Source organism: Erigeron canadensis, chromosome 1 (assembly GCF_010389155.1).
Source record: "Erigeron canadensis isolate Cc75 chromosome 1, C_canadensis_v1, whole genome shotgun sequence".
In the NCBI taxonomy this organism is placed as follows: domain Eukaryota; kingdom Viridiplantae; phylum Streptophyta; class Magnoliopsida; order Asterales; family Asteraceae; genus Erigeron; species Erigeron canadensis.
In genome coordinates, this window is record NC_057761.1 from 59426234 (window position 1) to 59446207 (window position 19974).

Consider the following 19974-nt stretch of genomic DNA (forward strand, 5'->3'; position numbering starts at 1 on the left):
ATCCTTTCTTCCCCTGTCTAATCTTTCTTTCTTTTTTCTTTTAATAAAACTCAAGAATATAATGTAAGGGAAAACCAAAATGCTGTTAGAAGCATGGTAGAAATCATGCTTCCCCCTCACAAAGTAATATATATTCAATTAAAAACTAAACCCAATTTAAAGAAAATCCTTTTAGTTTCAGGTGGTAGCCTGGTAGGGGTGGTTGCTGGTTGTGGAAGGGGGTTTCAGGTGGTGGCTGTGTGGTGGTTTCATCCAGTTCTAAATTATTTAGCTTTTTTATTTTTTAGTTTTCTTTTCAAATTCAAGAATGCTTTTTTTATATGATTTTTTATCCTTTCTACTCTTATCCGATCTTTCTATTTCTATTTCTATTTCTTTTAATAAAACTAAAGAATACAGTGTATCATGCTACCCGTCACAAACTCCTTTTGAAAGTTTGAATACTCTAAAAATCATGGTAGAAAAATCATGGTAGAACACGCCATCGAGTCCCATCATCGCCTTCATCTTCCTCTTCAAAGCGTCGGAGATCTATGCTACCACCAAGCTAAACCATTCACCAAAGAATGCAAACACATCGCCACTGCCGACAATCATCTCCGCAAGTGCTTTAGTTTTGAATATGAGGTTAAATTAGTTGAATATGACATATTTGTTAACCCAAAAAATTAAAAAGACCCAATATGAAATACTCCGTAGTTATTTATTTATTTTTATTTTTTTACTGTTAGTGTGAATTTCTGTTTGAAACTAGTAATTTTTAACTCTTTGTGGAGTTATACTAAAGAAGATGACATAGTGAATTAAAGAAAGTATGTTTCTGATATTTTGACGTTCTGCAGATTTTTCATCAGAGATATGTTTCTGATATTTTGACGTTCTGCAGATTTTTCATCAGAGATCGTTTGCCTAATATTTTTCGTTTTGTTCAATCATGATAAATAAAAAGGGTAATGGGATTCACTAACCTTAATTCCCATTCTGATTTTTTAGTAGATTAAGTTGATAACAGTTCTCTAAGTATATCATATATCTTAAATTTTTTTTTTTTATAAAAACACTTCAAAACGTATCAGTAACAAGACACTTGTCACAGATGGGGTGCAGTGCAAGTGTTTGATGAAAGTCCACACTGACAGACTTTACTCAGACAATGTGACTGCTGTATATGGTTAATGGTTTTGTCTAAAGGTAAAATTTATGTTTGAATAATATGAATTCATCTTAAACACTCATTTATATACATTAGCTGCACGCCATAGTATGTGTAATTTATATATATATATATATATATAAAAGTCGCACAATATGAAAAATTGTATTTGCACAGTGGAGAATGTGCATAGTGTATAGTGTTACATTGAGCATCTGATAGATGATCTCCAAAAATTTTTTTCTGTTAACATCCCGATTTTAACGTCGTTCGTATCCAGAATTTGGCTTTCAAATTCATCTTTGAGTAGTAGTACTATATGTAGACATCTGCTTACTGTGGCTTTCAACCAACTTTAAGCTGTATGGTTCAACTATTTACCGTAGATAAGTGTTTCTATTGCAGAATACATACTTGTTTACTAGTAAAGTAGTACAAGGTCGCCTGCCTTTTTCATAGCTTTATATAAGCTAATATATTTCTGTAAGCAGATCACTGGCAGATCGATTATTCTTTTTATCGGGTCTAATGTTCCTAATGGACACTGAAAATAATAGCTTAATATTCACTTATCTGTTCAATGCATGGGTCTGGTAGCAAAGATGTCTTCAGAAATTACTTATAGCTCTGTGACCAAACCCCTCTTATGATTATTGGGTTTTGGGTAGGCTTATTATCTTAAATACCAGTGAAACACACCCGCAAAAGCATGAGCCCATTGGAGGGACTTTTGTGACTAATGAGGTCTTGGTTAAAGCCCTGCCTCTAGTGTGCCCCGCTGTGCCAAAGGAGTTGCTTAGAGCTATTCTTTGTAGGGTGGAGATGAATTGCATGGAGCCATTCTTTGTGGCGTGGACAATGGCTGGTGCCAAAAAGGCATCCGGGGTAAAGGGTTAATCCTCTTAATTACCTGGAGGAACCAACAGTTTAATCCTCTTCCACTTTTGCAGGCTATAAAGTTATGGCCACTAATTGCTCACATTAATGATGATTTAAGAGATGGAAATTAAGTAATTACTGAGTATAAAAGGGCAGAGCTATGTACCCGAAAAATTTCATGGTACTGTTATATCAATAATAAATTAATAAAGTTAAGTTTTTTTTTTCTTATTTGTAAATTTTGGCCTACCTTGAAATTTTTTTAGCTTATCGATGGAATAGACTTACGTAACTTAATGGCCTAAATGACCATATTTTGACCCTTATTGGTTTTTGATTATCATTTGTCATTTTGGCCCACCTTGAAGGCTCGAAGCCAAATCCTGGCTCCCACAAAGATTATGACGGTTATGATCAATAATCTTACTGATGGCGTAGAATTCTAGTTCAGGGAACCATGATGCTGTAGATACATTTGAAATAGACTGTATATAGCTAATTCAAACGGTGATAACAGTGCCTAGCTTGTAAGTTCTCATTATCTTCTTTGCGGTTAAGATATGGTATAACGGATTTTGTTTGTATTATTTTTGATGATCTGTAGATTACACAGTTAATTGCTAAGAAGTCACAATCTATATATGCTTATAAGCACACTCTTGGTAAGTATGTGATGTTCAACGAAACCAGTAAGCGTAGATAGTAAGTTTCTAAAAGCCATCAATGTAATTAAAATTCGCCCATGCGGTATCGTGTCCGTAAAACTTTCGGAATCATGACGTGTCTATATCTGAGTGGCCAATGGCAATTACTATACTCCCTAAATAAATATATATTCAACAAAGATATCTCCATATATCACTGACCCCCACCCCCCAACCCTTTTTTTTTCCTTTTCCATACCCAATCACCGAAACTAGGGTTTCGATGGATCATCTTTCTGAAATCCATGAGCAGATACTCATAAGATTGAGTGTGAGGGATCTGATCCGATGCAAGAGCGTGTGTAAGTCATGGCTATCTTTGATCTCTAAACCTCAATTCATCAAAGCCCACCTTAACCAAAATGATCAAATTGATCGCAAGAATGACATAATTGGACATAGAAGAATTGTTATGTCTAAATTACCTTATAACTCTGATGGAGCTTTTGAATTTGACAACTACACATTTGACTTCTGTCGAAGTCATCTACTCGGTTCTGCTAATGGTCTGGTATGTGTCTCTCTTTCCCGTACTGAAATTGTAATAGTTAATCCTTCGACTAGAGAGGTAAACAAAATAACCAAACCGCAAATTCCAGCTGAAACTGGGCCCCTCTTTTGGGGCTTTGGTCATGATTCATATGTAGATGATTATAAAGCTGTTATAGGGTATTTAAAAGATGAGAATTGTACCTGTTTTCAAGTCTTCAGTTTAAAGGCTAATACTTGGAAGATGATTGAAGAGGTAAATCATGCCTTTTCAAGTAGGATAGGTGTCTTATGCAAGGGAGCTCTTCATTGGGTTGCATATGATAACTCATCTAAAAAGAATATAGTTCTTTCCTTTAGTTTATTGGATGAAAAGTTTGTGGAAGTCCCTCAACCTGATGATGTGAGATACCAATATGATGTCGCTCAAGAGTTTTTAATGCGTTTGGGAACTATGAAAGACTGTTTATGTGTATTTCTGCACGAATCACTTCTTGATGAATTATGGGTAATGAAGGAGTATAATGTTAAAGAGTCCTGGGAAATCATTGGGCGTGAACCTGAGGTTAAGTATGACTTCCTGCACCGCATGAAACTATTGCAAAATTATGTTCCAAATAAAGGGACCTTGAGTCGTGATATAGGGCTGTCCGATGGGAGATTGTTCATGGGGTCTCCTTTATTTGTTGAAAGTCTGGTTTCTCCTCATTTCCACAAGAGACAGAAGAGAAAGAGGCGGCAAGTAAGTTCCATGAAGAGCTCTAAGTTGGGCCTATTTGTGGCATTTCATATTCATCCTGGTCATTAAGTTATAAATCTTAATTTAGTCCAGTTTTATAGTATCGGTGACTGACATCAGTATCATATTCATTGAACCTATTGTCAAAATAGATGTAAAAGAATATCCAGTAATCTGCTGCATACTGTAATTATCTTTTCTAAGTGGCCTATTGTCCTATGATATCACTTCTACATATCCTTAGGTTGTAACTCTCTTTAAATTCCTTAATGTGTCTTTCAATTTTTGGCTGAACATTTTTTAATATAATCCCTGATTCAGGAATGTCATTTTGTAACCCACTGACTGGAGAAGGTAATGCACAGACTGCTTATGATTATCCATAATCCTCTTTATAGTAAAACTGTACAGGAGCTGAATTGTGTAACATACAGAGGACTTGATTCTTAATTTGATGTTTGGACAAGAACGTTTGTTTAAGTGTTGGGCAGCCATTTAATACAATCACATTAGACATGGCATCCCTAATGCCTTCAAAGCTAATCATCAAGAGGCTGTAAAATCTTTTGTATCAATTGAACTATGGTTCATTTCTTCTTTTCCTTAATGCTCTTTGCCATAAGTGTGCATTATCTTAACTAGGTTCTAAATTAATAATGATTCGGACATGCATCCGCTTGTTAGTATATCTCTCTATCTTACATGTACAATTGTAGCAACCATTGTATGCTGTTTTCTTTTACCGCCATAGTTGGGCATATTATAATCACTTCTTGCTATAACTTTTCAGGCTATACAAAAACTTCTGTTGTAGCATTCTGTGGTGTTCCTAATGCCAATGCCAGTAGCAGTTTCAGTGCCGTTGTCAATGCAAGCGCTAGTGCTAGTATTAGCTAGTTATGGTTCCAGAGTTCGAGAAGAAGCTGTCAAGTTGACGGAGGGGGTGACAGGTCAATGTTCTTTAATTGGTGTCCAAACTAGCAGACTTAGCTTGAAATCCCGTACCATTGGCTTAAATTTCTTGTGTTTAATGATTTTTAGAGTGTGTTCTTAAGATGGTTACTTTGTTGGAGGCTTATGCCATGTTAATTTTTTTGTTGGATGATTTTCTTTACTTTCAGTTTTAACAAAGTTAAAGAATATAATGTGTTGTATTTTGATGTTTAGAACGAGGATATATAATAATCTTCCTATTTAATTATATTGGCCCAAGTCTATTTCTAATCAATGGGCACTAAAAGTTTGAGGCCGTTGATAAAATTAATATATAACAAAAATAAATATATTTATGATCAAAGTTGATAAATTTTGACTTTAAAAAATTTGACAAGTTTTATAAAACGGATAGAGTAATTAATAAAAATTATATCAATGAAAAGTATATTGAAATCTCAAAACGTCAATATATTTTATATGAAGTGTTATATAATACAAACAAATATTTTTGCGGTCAAAATTTAAAGCATAAAACTTCAAATCAAAAGTGGACATATAATATAAGACGGAGAGGGTAAATCATTGAAACGAGGATGTGCTATGTGGTGAATTAATGAAAATCAATGTTTTAATTACCGGTATATACCGACCGATATTACCGGTATCCCGGAACTTTCTGGTATTTTCTTGAAATTTTTTAAAAATAATTTTTATGATACTTTAATGTTTTTTTTTTTTGTTATTTATTAACTTTAAAACTATATTTTGTTATGAAATACCTATTTACTATTATTTTTTATAATTGTACTTTGACTAATTTCATTAAATTGTAACAAATTTTATAAAATTTTTATAAAAAATACAAAAATATTAAAATAGTCGTATTGGTCGGTATTTTATAATAAAATTTTTTTTTCACATACGATCGATTTTTAAAACATGGATGGATGAAAATAGTTATTAACTTAATAATAAAATAAATTTAAGGGTATATTAACCAACAGAAATATCAAGTAAAACTTTCTTTACTTTTTTTAAAAAAAAAAAGTAAAACTTTCTTTGTAAAAATCAACCCCCTGTCTCCTAAATACTAAAACCCTAAATTTCAAAACCCAAATCAAAGTGTGCAAAATAAGATTTCGTCAGTTATATTTTAGGCAAGGGAATTTAGCTTTTATATATGATAGAGATAGAGAGAGATATGGAAGAGATTTGCACAGCGGTTTTCAAACTCGGCGGAACAAGTTCATGGCTTCAAACTCCATATCACGGAATCAACCGATCAACAAACAAATGATGAAAATAATAATAATTTATCAGCAGCTGGTGGTATTCAAAACAAAATAGATCACTATCAAGTTTTGAATGTTTCAAGAGAAGCTTCTCATCAAGAAATCGAATCTGCTTACAGAGAACTTGTTCGCAAGTTAGTTTACCTCCCTTCTTTCAGAATGTTACTGTCAAAAATTGTTAATATCTGTTGTTTACTATATATAGGTATCATCCTGAAAGAGAAGCGTCGGAAGATTCGGGGCTATTCAAGGAAGTTATGTATTCTTACAGCATTTTATCTGATCCGGAAAAAAGAAGGCAGTATGATATTTTAGGCTCTGAGGTACTTTTCCACCTTTCTGAAATTTTTATACTTCCTGTGAACATATGTGCTTGTACTATAGCCATCGTCTTGTTATTTAGGGGGTGTGTGGGAGTGCGAATAACAGTTTATTATGTTTTCTGAAAGCCTAATCACAGTTTGAAGTGTTTGCTATTAGATGCTTTTTTGCCTCTTCAAAGGGAAAAATCCTCTTATATATAAAACAAGTGAGTGATGTGTATTCTCAACACATCTTTCCAGTCTATTAAAAAAAAAATCGTATCCGAAACCCGTCATTTTTTGGGCCGGGTCCGGGTATGCGGGACTTGGGCTGGGCTGGTTATGAGGATGATATTAAATTTTTTGCGGGTTCGGTCCGGGATGATTTTAGATTAAAACCCGCATATCCGACCCATATATACGTACCCCGCCCCGACCCAGTATACCTGATATGTATATATTACATTATAAAAATATCGATATTTGAGTTAAGTGCAAGAATGGTCCCCATATATTCGGCAATCCCTGAAGACATGTTTCAGTTGCAATGGCAGTCCATCTCTAATGGATTTGTTAATTATTATCGTTAAGTTCTCCATGTGAGTAGCACGTGTGGGTATTAATGTCCTTCCACCTACACAACCCCAGGGGTGTTCAAAACTATCTATATCCAAAAAGTTGGATACCGTAATTTTCGGATTCAAACTTGAATAGTATTTTTTAAAAGTTTCAAATATTTTGGATATCCGGAAATTGTTTTTTTATTTGGTTGAATTTCAAGATCCTTTTTTTAATTCAATCATACTCGAAAATAACAAAAAATTATTTACCTTTTTCTTGGTTATTTATTTATTTCTAGGATATTTATTTTTAGGATATTTGCTTCGAATATTTTTTTTCTAGTTTATTTATTTTTTTCTAAAATTCGGCTATCCGGATATCATATATTTGAAATTTCGGGGGATATCCAAGCTTCAGCTATTTGATATTCGGACATTCGAAATTTCGAATAGCGAATTTCAATATCTGAACACATATTCAAAATTTTGGATATCCAAAATATCTGAATTTTAGAAAGAAGAAAGAAATAAATATCCTAGATATTTTCGTATATATTGAAACTAACATATCAGAATTTTTCATTTTTTTTGAGTATTTTCTTATATTGAAACTAAACTTTCCGGATATTTTTTGGATTAAAAAATATATATATTCAAATTTAAACAAAAAAAATAGAAATAAACTTTTTGGATATTTTCGAATATCCGAAATTTTCAAAAATCATTATCTGAACCCGAATCTGAAATTTAGGATATCCGAAGTTTGAATATCCAATTATTTGTGTAGGTGGTTTGACATTAATACCCCTCACGTGCTACTCACCTGGAAACTTAACGACACTAATTAATGGTTTTGTTAGTGCGGGTCTGCGGGACCGCCGTTGCAACTGAAACATGTCTTCAGGGATCACCGTTGCTTAAAGTTTAAGAGAGAGATTGTTGTTGCAAAAAGTTTCAAACCACAGGGACCGTTCTTACATTTAACTCTTGATAGTTTAATTCCAATAAGTATCTAAATGTCTGAAATGCTAATTGATTATTTTAGAATTAATAGCAAATATCTATGCTTCTTGAAATTATTAGCTTGACTGAATGAAAGTGCCGATAGATGGCTATCGTTCTAAATTTTGTGTGTAATGTCACTACAACTGAGTCTTGTAACTATATTTAGTTAATCAAATAGATTAGAGCTCTTGTAACCATTATCACGGAAGTTAGCAGTACTGACTATATGTATAGATATATGTATATAATTAACGGATCCTTGATTACCCTTGGGGAAACCCATTACCCCCGACGGTTAGTAAGTAAATGGGGACCCGTCGGATCCGGGGACGGAGATTTTTAATCGGGTCCGGGAATCCTTAAACCCGACTCGTTGCAATCCCTGATTACATGGTAAAATTGATATATATATGTGTATATATATAGGGTTCGGAAACTGAAGACTATAAAATGTGCAATAATGTAGTTATGCTTACTATGGTTGTTTGATTATCAATATACAAGGGTCAAAATAGCGTGGAAGCTCTCTTCTTTATAATGATTTGGTCTATAACATCTTATGTATGTAAGCATATACAGTTGCAGAATATATAATCCTAAAGAAGACGAGAAATCTTAACTTGTTACTTGATATTGTATTACACATTGTTAGCACTGACTTCAAAAAAACATAAGTTCTCCACCACGTATGTAGCTCTACTTTAAAACACATATAACCTCCTTTACTCTAAAATTTTAAAGATGTAATTCTTTCAACAAGAATGTGAATGAACATGACCCACGACACCCCATATGTGTAATAGTTGATGTTCCCATGTGGATGAGATCCATGGCTGTGAATTTTGATGCTCCCGCACACACCGAGTCAGTAAGAATATATCAATAACATAGTTATTATCAATTAAATATGTATTCCAGTCATGTTAAAGGCTTTTACTGGACTTCCCTTTTATTTAGGAAAAAGGCTTTCAATGGACTTGTGTCCCACTAGAGTTGCCTGATTTAGACTAATAGTATTGAATGACTTATTGTCAATCAAATAGGCACTTGATGATGAAGGCTTCGACATGGAGTTTGATTTATCAAACGCTGGATTTATGGGTATCATTTTTGGAGTACCACTTAGGTACCTTTTTTATGCAAGTTTTACCTTTTTAAGTAAGTTCGGAGCTTATATGAAGACAAGAGTTTCAGTGAATGTTCTTGAGGAAACGTCAAATGCAACATTCACAGCCAAGCCCCTTCCAATAGGAGCATCAATTAGTGGAAAGGTGAGTATTTATCTTAGTGTTAGAGGATCATGACTCCTTTTTGTAGTTTACATATTGGTACCTTAACTAAGTTGATTGCCAGTAAACAAACAATGTGCTCATTTTTTTAGTGTTACGATTAGTGAGGATGAAGCTCAATCAGGGATTGTTGTTAGAGTTACTTCAAATGCACAAATGCAGATTTAAGGTGCTCCAAAGTTTCTCAGTTTTTTTTTTTTTTTTCCGATTTTAATGTGTTTATCATATTGTTTAATAAAATATTAATCTACGTGTAAATCTACACTGCAGCTACTCTATTTTGAGCAAGTTAATGATGGGGGCTATAGGCTGGCATTACGGGTACTTTCATTTCTGTTATCTTTTGTTTTAGGTTTTTTAAGTAACATTGTGATAGTGACGTGTGTTTAGTGATCTTTTGCTGTAACTACAAGTGGCACTAAGAGAAAAATGTAAGAAAAAGAGAGAGATCGATGCTATTTAACAATTAACGTTGTAGCCTATGTAGCACGGGGACGGCATGTAGGTGCTCGTACCCGTTTCGGGTACTTCACAGGGACGGATTCGCGTTGGGGACGGCCAGAAACGTTCCCTATACGTTTCTAGATATTTGGGGACGTTTCCCACAAAGTTTCCAGGCCGTTTCCAGATTAGGTGGTGGTTATGTGGTTGCTTCCACCGTTTTTTCCGGCGACTCCACGTCTGGCGGAGAAGATGAATGACAAGACAGAGCGAGAGAAAGAAATAGAGAGAAGGGAATACCTTTTAATGAGCCTTGATCTAAAAACGAATTAGGTATGGATTTATTAGTGGTGGACTGGTGGCGTAAGGAGTGATGAGCAGGAAGTGATGTTGATGATGAAAAAGAACGTGGGGAGAAATTACATTACGTAACACTACTAATAAAAGTAGGCTGCATAGTTATATTTTAATACTTATTTTAATAAATTACAAAATATTTTCATAGTACAGTTATACTATACAGCTTTTTTAGAATTCATTATCTAAAATTAAAGAATCTGATTTATATTATTGGGATAACTTGGATGATGTTAACATAATTTTGGTTGGATGATGTTGCTCTCACAAACCATTAAAATCATGGAGGGCTTTTTGACATGTGTAGAAATTGATTTAAGTGAGTTTGTGAGAGCAACATCATCCAACAAAGATGATATAAATCATTTTCCCATATATTATAGATATAATAGTAAGATCTAATATTTTTGGAATTTCTTCAATATACTTTTTATTTTTTATATTTTTATTGCCGTATCCTTGCCGTCCCCGTATCTTTGATTTTTGAGTTTTTCCGTTTCCCGTCTCCGTATCGTCCCCGTATCCTAATACCGTACCCGTCCCGGTGCAACCTAGGTACTTGTAGTATTAGTACCTTTGATTTTTAGTTTGTGAAGAAACCGGATCGATGGTATCAAATATTCGAATCCATGTGCTTTAAAATCTCTAGGAATTAAGCACAACCCAGTCTTCGAATATTATAGTTCTTTGTATACATCTATAATTCTAGTTTATATGTGGTGTGCCTTCTCATTGTTTGTTGATTATATGTCCCAAGTAAAAGTTATTTCTGAATAGAGGCTATTTAACTTGCAGATTTTGTTTGTTATTTCAATTTTACATATAGGTATTAGTGAGATTAAGTCATCCATTACTTCTTTTCTGCCACGAGTCGCGTAGCACCAAAACGGGTACGGGTAGCCTATTATTAGGTCGATTAAATTTGATTATTTCATTGAGCTTTATGTGTTCCTCACCGATACCTTTTGCATAATTGCATGTATAAGGGGGTTTTGAAGTTCATAAACTCTGGAGGATGTTTAGATGTGTTTTCAGGATAGATCAATGCCGTCTTCACTCTTTCTTTTTTGGAATGTTACAGAATGTTTCTTCATTGTAGTTCTACAGTCGAAAACTTAGAAGGGGTTTGAACTTTGAATAGGCTTTTAAAACTATTTATGATTTTTGTCGGTCCTTCAGCTGCAAAGTTTGATAGCAAGTTAACTACTCTCAAAATACATGATGCAAATCAAAGGGAAATATAGAGTAATAGAGTTTAAGGAAAGAAAGTTGCACCATGATTTAGAATGTTTAGGAATTTTTGTCCTGTGTTTACCTCCTTGATCTACTTCAAGAGGCTTTTCAACTAGAAAACTGATGCTCCTTGATGGCAGAGCAGGAAACAATAAAGTGACCGTTCACTCAACTCTTATGTAACGTGCTATTGATTCATTTGATGACACTCGTCAATTACGATCAAGGGGTAGCTTATCTACAAGATCCAATGGCCATTAAGTTTCTAGCAATCATTTCGTACTTGAACAAGGTATTCTGAACATATCCAAGTTAGGTCAAAAAATGAATGTCAATTGCCACCATAATATGTACATAGTTATAATTTAATTGGACAGATTATCATTACTTATCATCATAGGTTCATAGTGAGTAGGTTTGTTATTAACAGGCTGCAAGAATTTATATAATTCAATAAGTGTATTTTCTAACAACATTGTGGTACTGATTTCAGATGGTTGTAGACTATAATATAGAAAGTCTTAGTAAGTTTACTTATGTTCAAAGTGTTGAATTTACACATATTAGAACACGATGTTTTTTATATATTGTGGGCTAGTCATTTATGACTAAATCTTTTGCAGGAAGATAGTGAGAAAACCGGTAAGATGACTTCTGCAGGGATGTACTTCTTGCATTTTCAAGTATACAGAATCGATTTAACTGTTAATGACGTACACATCCTTTAGACTTTCAATACATCCCCCTTTATCCCGTCATGCTTTAATTTAACAATGAAAGTGCACTTCTGATCATCGTGCAGTTAGCAATGGCTAAGGACGATGCGGTGCCAGACCTTAAAGTGTTAGAAGGTCTTCAACCGTGCGAGGTCTCTAAACTAAAATCTGGCACTCAAATATTTGCAGTCTATGGTTAGGGAACTCTTATTTCTGTTCGATTCTCTCTTTTTTCTTTTTTTTTTCTTCCTATTCTGGGTATGTGTGTTTATGCAAAATTCGATCTATCTATCTACTTGCAGGAGATAATGGTTTCCAAACAACATCGTATACAATATAAGCTATTTGTGCCACCACATATGAGGATACAACTCATAAGCTCAATGATATTGAGCAGCAGATTTTGAGAAAGAGAACCGAGCTACGTGAATGTGAGACAGATTACCAACAGGTATATTATCTTCTTAAGCATTTGTGATCTACTTATTGATGTAGCTTAAAGAAAGCTATTGCTAAAGTGTAAATTGCTCCAATTACACTTTAGCATGCATAGAGCATCATTTTTTGTGACTAAATTGCACCAATTAGCATGCATAGGGGTTCACTTTGCAAGAAAGAAAATTCATAAATCCATGAGTCATCATAAAGTGTAAATTTATTATTACTTCCGTATATGTCATGAGATGGGTGATATTCTACTGTAATTTGTTAATGGGGTTGATTATGTCCAATATAATTTTTTCTTTTGTACATCTTTGCCGATATGTTTTCCTTTTGTACATGGTTTGCCAATATTTCATTGTATATACAAAAGAAAAAGTACATTGGTCATCTAGTAATTAATCCCTTTTTAGTATATTCTTTTGTAATATTTTAATAGGGGTTAATCATTGGATGACCAATATACTTTTCCTTTTGTACATGGCTGCCAATATTTTTTTTCCTTTTGTACATGGTTGCCAATATTTCAGTTTATTTACAAAAGAAAAAGTACATTGGTCATCTAGTAATTAATCCCTTTTTAGTATAGTTATGCTACAAACATTTTTCTTTTCATCTTTTGCAGGCTGTAGAACGATTTTATGAAGTGATCAACAGACGTAACCAAGAAAAGCAGAAGGTAGCGAGTCAAATACTAAAAGACATAACTTCTAATAGTGTGTCAAATTTTTTCAGTTCGACTCTCAAAAGAATGATTAAGTCGTTAAAGAATGGCCAAAAATTTGACAATGCCAGCTGACACACATAAGCATTTTGGTATAATAGATAAGCAACTCGTATAAATATGATTCCTTGGTCTATTTTCAAAGTAACATTTTCCATGCTGGTGAACCTACATTGTTTTTCAAATTCGAAACAGTAGCAATTTGTTTTTATATTTTCGGTAATCAACCTATTCCTTAATAATTTGCAATAGTTAATATTGTTAGAGGTTGGAAAATGGTGAGGTTGTGGTAACTAGTCAAAATCGGTTCTGGTCAGACAACATTTTGGAGTCAAATAAAACATCCCGGGTAGGTTGACCTGGAACCATGTTTGTCCATAATCATAGTTAAGGTTTTGAACAACTAGTGTGACACTATTATGATCTTTTTGACCCTTTTTCCTAGAATTATGCCTTTATTTATTTATTTTGCCCGCTGGAAATGAACATAACACGAGTCAAAATTGCCACCTTCTCTCATTGTTATAGGTTTGCATATACTTGGAATACTAACGGGTGGCCCTGGTCCCATTTCATACAGGTGGCTGAACTTCTAAAAAGAAAAGCCAGTATCCAATCATCGTTCACTGTAGGCAGATCTTTGGTGGTAGGTAGCGGGAGTAACTCTCTAGTTAGTAATGGAGGAAGCCACACCGAAGTTCCTGGCGGTGAAGGTGAAACCAGCAACGATTTATACGTATGAAGAATTAAGGAACCTCTGATGCCAAATCCAAGAAATGCTTCAATCCTAACCTCAAAGCTACATCTGATCAAAAGTAACACTCAATCGTTTGTCCTAATGCATGTTTTTTCTTCTTTGCATAGAGGGCTTATTCATGTTCTAATGGCTGCTTGTTAATTATAATTCAATATTGTATACAGAATTTTTGGATCTTTGAGTACATTCGATATGCCATATTAATTGATTATTTTTAGTGAGGTTCATCAAGTTATGGTGTGTTTGGATTATGAGAATGGGAATGAAGGAATCATATCATTCCATTGAAAGTGTTTGGTTCATTGATTCGGAAGTTCTCATTGATTAAACCTATCAATTAAATTTTGATTTCACTATTTTTATTGTTATCTAAGATTCTAAGATAACTTATCTTCTCTATCTTTTTTAGGGGCTAGGTCTATTTCCAATCATCCTTTAGTAATGTGGGAAACATCCCAGAGCAACACACTAGTTGGGCCAGCAAACTCTCAGTCCATGTAATTGTATACTTGGCCCGTTATTGCAAAAATTTAGCCCGTTTTAACTCCTTAGTGGATTAGTGTAACAGGCCAGATTTTTGAATGAACTTAAATAAATAAGACTTAATTACAGAAATCGTCCCCGTCGTGAACTTTCACTTGCAGCTTTCGTCCCTAAGTTTAATAAATTACAGTTTTAGTCTAAAAAACTTTGTCCGTCAACACTTTTGGTCCTGAGTAATAACGTCCGTTTAAAAAGCTATCACGTGACTGCCACGCGATGGGTATTTTCGTCATTTTCCAACACTGGACCAAAAGTGTAATTAACTCCCTTTTTTTTTGCATCTATCATCTTCCTCATCATCATCATCATGTAAAATCTACATGCATTTCCTTTCCTCTTCTTCATTCCCCAATTCTTAAATCAAAAGCATTCCAAGAACTTATAGATCTAAATTATACATACATATATTCCAAATTTTTTTTTTTATCTTCATAATACTAAAGAATAAAAATGTGAACAACATCATAAAAATAATAATAAATCTCAATCATTCAATATATTCCAACAAAAATTTTTTAGATCTTTAGAACAACTTCTTCAAAACCGATGAAACAAGATCCTACCTCCTTCAAAATCGACGAAACAAGGTGGTGGCAGAAAGGGTTGATTTAATGTTGTAGGTTCAACCATTCATCTTAATCTTCTCATCTACCATCACCACAAATCAAGTTTGAAAACATATGAAATAGAACCCATCACGAATTCCCAGATCTAACAAAAATATTCTAGATCTGAAAACCATACATGATTCGGATTCAGATTGAAGAAGAGTCGTATCCATACTTTTAATATGTGAGAGATAGATATTGATAAACTTTCTTTCATTTTGTTGTTTTTAGAATTTCATTACCAAAACTATAAATCGTACCTACCTTCTTTTCCCCCTTTATTTGTTTCTCCTTTCTTTAGTTGATTTTTGTCATGATGCGAAGTTGTTTGATTGATGGATTTGATTTGTAAGCATTAGTTTGGGTTTAGATCCCTTGATTAACATTTGGAAAAAAAATGATAAAATGTGAAATCTGGAAAAAGTATATAGATTTGGAAAAGTATATGTATATGAAGTATGTTGATAATGTGTATATGTATGCATATATGGGGGGAAAAATTAAAACCCAAGCAGCAACAACAACATATATGTATATATTATTAATTAAAAAAAGTTTATTGTTAGAAAAGTTAGTTACACTTTTAGTCCTTGAGGAGCAAAAGACTAAAATGCCCATCATGCGTAGGTCACGTGACTGGTAATTAAACGTCTGTTTTGAAGTTGGACCAAAACTATGGACTGAGCAAACTTATTTAGACTAAAATTGTAATTTATGAAACTTAGAGATGAAAGCTGTAAGTATGGGTGCACGAAATCTGTAATTAACTCAATAAATAAATAAAACTAGTTAGAAGATTCGAGATTTGAACGGTGGTTTTTAAACTTACAAATATGTATCCCAGACTACATATCCAAACAGCATTTTGTGATATCATTATATTTGAACATACATAAGACAAAGTATGTAAAATGTTGAAAACGAATTAAAATACGGTAAAATCCCTCGTAATACATCAATTGTGATTAGATGGTTTTAAAATATACGAATTGTGTTGGTTAGTATTTAGTTAATTAGTTGTTGTGATAACTAAATAATTGGTTATTTTCTATTTGTTGTTTTCAACTTTTGTAATTTATCCTTATTATTAATACTTTACTTTTATAAAACTATATTTTATCAATTATTATTTATTAACAAAAATATTATTATTTAGCAATAAACTACAATTTTATAAAAGGTTATTCATATTTTATAAATATTTACTTTTTAAATTTAACAAATTTTGGAATACAAGTCTCACAATATGATTTTTTTTTATTTACTCTAATAAAATAAATTTAAGAAAAGTCAAAACAAATCTATTTAATGAATATTTTATAACCAACTATTTGTAATAAGAGTAAGGGTAAATTACAAAAATCATATTTGAGGTTTGTTCAAAACTACACTGGTCATACCTACAATTTAAAAATTACGCGAGCCATACCTATCGTTGTCAAAAACTTACATTGACCACACCTATCACTGACGGCTGTCAATTTGGCCGTTAAGTCAAGTCACGTGTTGTGCATGTGAGGTATCAAAACCGTAATTTCGTGTATACTCCAAGTATCATTTGTGTAATTCACCCTAATAAAATTTTTTAAAATATTTATATTTATATTTCATTTATTAAAGTGGGTAGATATTCTATATTAAAATTCACACACATACACACACATATATATTTTTTTTTAAAAACCTATTTCAAAATAAAAATTAAAAAAATTATAAAAGGATGTCATCATACGATACAAGTTTAGGCTTAGAAATTCTAAGATTAGAATAACGATTAACTCTGGAACTTTAAACACAAAATACTACAAATTGCTAATTTTGAGATATATTCTAAAACCGTAACGAGCATTTGATATTGCTTTATCCCTCTAATCTGAGGGGGATGTCAACAAACCATACGAAAAAATTATATTGCTTTTTAAAATTATATTTTTTTAAATAGGTTTTTATTAAAAAGAATAAATCATAAATTAATAATAATATATATATATATATTAAAGTGAAAATTTTAGTGGTTTTGATGGTTCTCATCCTTGTTATATTTACTATACATATAACAAAATAATCATGACATGTTTAATAATAAATGCATTCTTGTATCAACTATTTTTCTTGATATACTTTTTATTATAAAAATTATTGTTTCATAATAAATGTCATACCTACCTAACTTAATAAATGAAGCATTTTTCAAATAGAAGTCTAAAATTTTGAATAATTATTTTTATGGTGAATTACAAGGATAATACCTGAAGTATCCATGAAATTACAGTTTTGATACCTCACATGCATGACACGTGACTTGACTTAACGGTCAAATAGACGAGCGATAGGTATGGTTAGTGTAACTTTTTGACAACAGTGGGTATGACTCGCGTAATTTTTAAATTGTAGGTATGACCAGTGTACTTTCAAACAAACCTCATGTATGATTTTTGTAATTTACCCTAAGAGTAATAATAAACTAAACAGGTACCGGCGTAATGCAAAGACGTCGATAGTCGTGATGACGAGTGGTGGTAGTATGGTTATTAATGTAAAAATAGTTATATAAATAATGGTAGTGTAATTATTTTAAATGATGAATGTTATAAATAATGTTATTAAGAGTATTATATGTATGTTACGTGACGATATTTAATTTAGTAAAAAAAAAAGAAGAAATATTTTGAGATTTTAAGGTTGAAAATAAAAAAAAGGGGGAAAAATAGTTTATTTGATCTAAAAGTAAAGATAAAAGATAATTGTTTAAAAATGTTTGGCTTTTAATTTAGCAATTTCCAAAACGTTTTAGTAAAACTAGAGTGAAGGCCCGCGCTACGCACGGCCGGGCTTCACGGATTGTTTCGTACGTTTGCATGTTGTTTCTGTTCGAAGTTTTGTTACTGAACATATATGATTCTTGTGCAGCAGGTATTATGAAATAATAGTCTAATTAAGCAATTGTTAATGTTTATTGGTTCCCAGCAAGATAAATTACTAATGTAGGGAGAAAGGATATGTAAATATGATTTATATAGTACACAATATGCATGTCTGCTTCACTTGATATCGCATAATAAGACCATGTATAGTATATTTATTACAAAACATTACATAGTCCATGCAACAAAATACAAAGAAATCCTTTTGGTGCAATGAAGTTGATTTTCTTAACATGCCCTTTGATAAATTCAACATAACCCGAAACACAGATTTTCATTATCCACACACAATTCACATAGAACTTCAAATTGTAGTTTTTTACTGGTAACGGTTCCAGTTTGTTCAGTGAATGATTTCCAATTAGTGATTATATGTAATCTGCAGGTATTGTTTTTGTCTTTTGTACCTTGTTTTGATTTGAGAACCGCCTTAAACAACATATGATGATAAAGAATGGTTGCTTTGTTGTAACCGTGGAGATTCTGATTTGTTGTAAATTTTGTTGGAATTATCTGTAGTAACCAAAAGTATAGTTAGTTTCCTTGATCGTGTAATAGTTAAACTGATAATAGATATGTCTTTTTATAAATTGCAATAGAAATACCAGGATATGGGTTGCGAATGTGTTGTGTTTGAGCCTCTGGTAGAAGCAAGGATTCCATTTGTTGTGATGATGAACTTGATGGATGCACTGTTTGTTTGAACCGGTGTGTAAGGAATTACCATATAGGTTGAAAACAGTGGTTCCATAGATGATAGTGTGATCTTTAGTCTGGATCTCTTTTTGGAAAACAACCCAAAAATCATTATCAATATGGTTATGTGATGCAAAAGCCTCTCATTGTGATCCACTGAATGCGTGTGCAACTCCATTCTCATGTCCTTTCGTTCTTGGTTCATTAGCTACTCGTGGTAAATATTCTACTAAAACAACAGCATTCTGCTTTGCCCCATGCAATCTCACTGTATTGTTTCCAGTATCATCCTCTTTAAGGGTTAAGTCCGACAGAATTTGATGTGGCAAAATCTACATTTTTATAAAGAACAACAGTTAGTACCAGGTAATGGTATGATGAACTTCAATATTGAATATATTGATATATCTTGGTATGGATAACCTGCTTGCAGTAGCTTTCATAAGTTGCTTGGACCAAGCATGCGGGAATATAAATTCCACCAGGGTATGCGTGAATCTCGAGACCAGTATCGTTGAATGCGCGAACCATAAAGATAGTCCCTACACGTTGGGTAAAACAAAGTGTCTGGGTTTCTTTTAGATTTAAAGAATGGATTAATGCAGTCCATTCCTCGCCAAATAATCGGAGACAACCATCTAACATTATTTGACTGCAGACTTTGATGTGTGAAAATCTAGTTAAATTAAAATCCTATAAATACTCCAAATCGTTTACCACACACAATCGGGCAGTGGACCCGTTCGTATGTAATATAGATTGAAGTAAGTAAAGGTTCGTTCCACGGAGACTAATAAGAGTTAGCGAGTTTTAAGTAATTTAAAAAAAGTTTGGTTTTTAAAGACACCACGTCATCTTGGTTTTTATATTAAAAGTTAGTTGATTGAAAGAGTTAGAAATTCCAAAGAATTTATCGAAAAGAAAATTGTTTTAAATCAAATAAGATGAGAAGATCATCCACTTCGACTCCATGATACACATTATTTAGGTTGCATATATTTGAAGAAACAATTCAATTATGTTGATTTTATAACCGAGAACTAACAAAGACTCACCCCGTTCCCGTCAAGTTCGTTACTTTATTAAATTCCCTTAATTAACTAGTTCCATTATTAAGACCGGTACCCCAAGACGCCTTTCATAACTTTCCAATCCAATTAATTGTTTTGGTTATTTAGATAACAAT

The 19974-nt window shown here is 32.8% G+C and overlaps 1 protein-coding gene, 1 long non-coding RNA gene and 1 pseudogene across 2 annotated transcripts; all 3 read left to right on the forward strand.

Moving 5' to 3' along the window:
• Positions 1-376: 376 nt before the first annotated feature.
• LOC122585571 lies at positions 377-5062 on the forward strand. The gene is made up of 4 exons (XR_006321732.1): positions 377-627; positions 887-950; positions 1097-1191; positions 4779-5062. It is a non-coding gene; the product is annotated as an uncharacterized LOC122585571 (long non-coding RNA).
• Positions 1616-5062, forward strand: LOC122585570 (F-box protein CPR1-like). The gene is made up of 2 exons (XM_043757698.1): positions 1616-3967; positions 4755-5062. The coding sequence occupies exons 1-2, from the start codon at positions 2960-2962 to the stop codon at positions 4776-4778; spliced, it is 1032 nt and encodes a 343-aa protein (XP_043613633.1). The 5' UTR covers positions 1616-2959; the 3' UTR covers positions 4779-5062.
• A 451-nt stretch (positions 5063-5513) lies between these two features.
• LOC122596337 lies at positions 5514-14228 on the forward strand (annotated as a pseudogene).
• Positions 14229-19974: the final 5746 nt, after the last annotated feature.

Bases quoted from the DNA above. Each gene is read 5' to 3' on its own strand.
- LOC122585570 (XM_043757698.1), top strand. From the start codon at position 2,960: ATGGATCATCTTTCTGAAATCCATGAGCAGATACTCATAAGATTGAGT. The intron at 3,968-4,754 runs GTAAGTTCCATG...ATAACTTTTCAG, and splicing joins AGAAGAGAAAGAGGCGGCAA to GCTATACAAAAACTTCTGTT.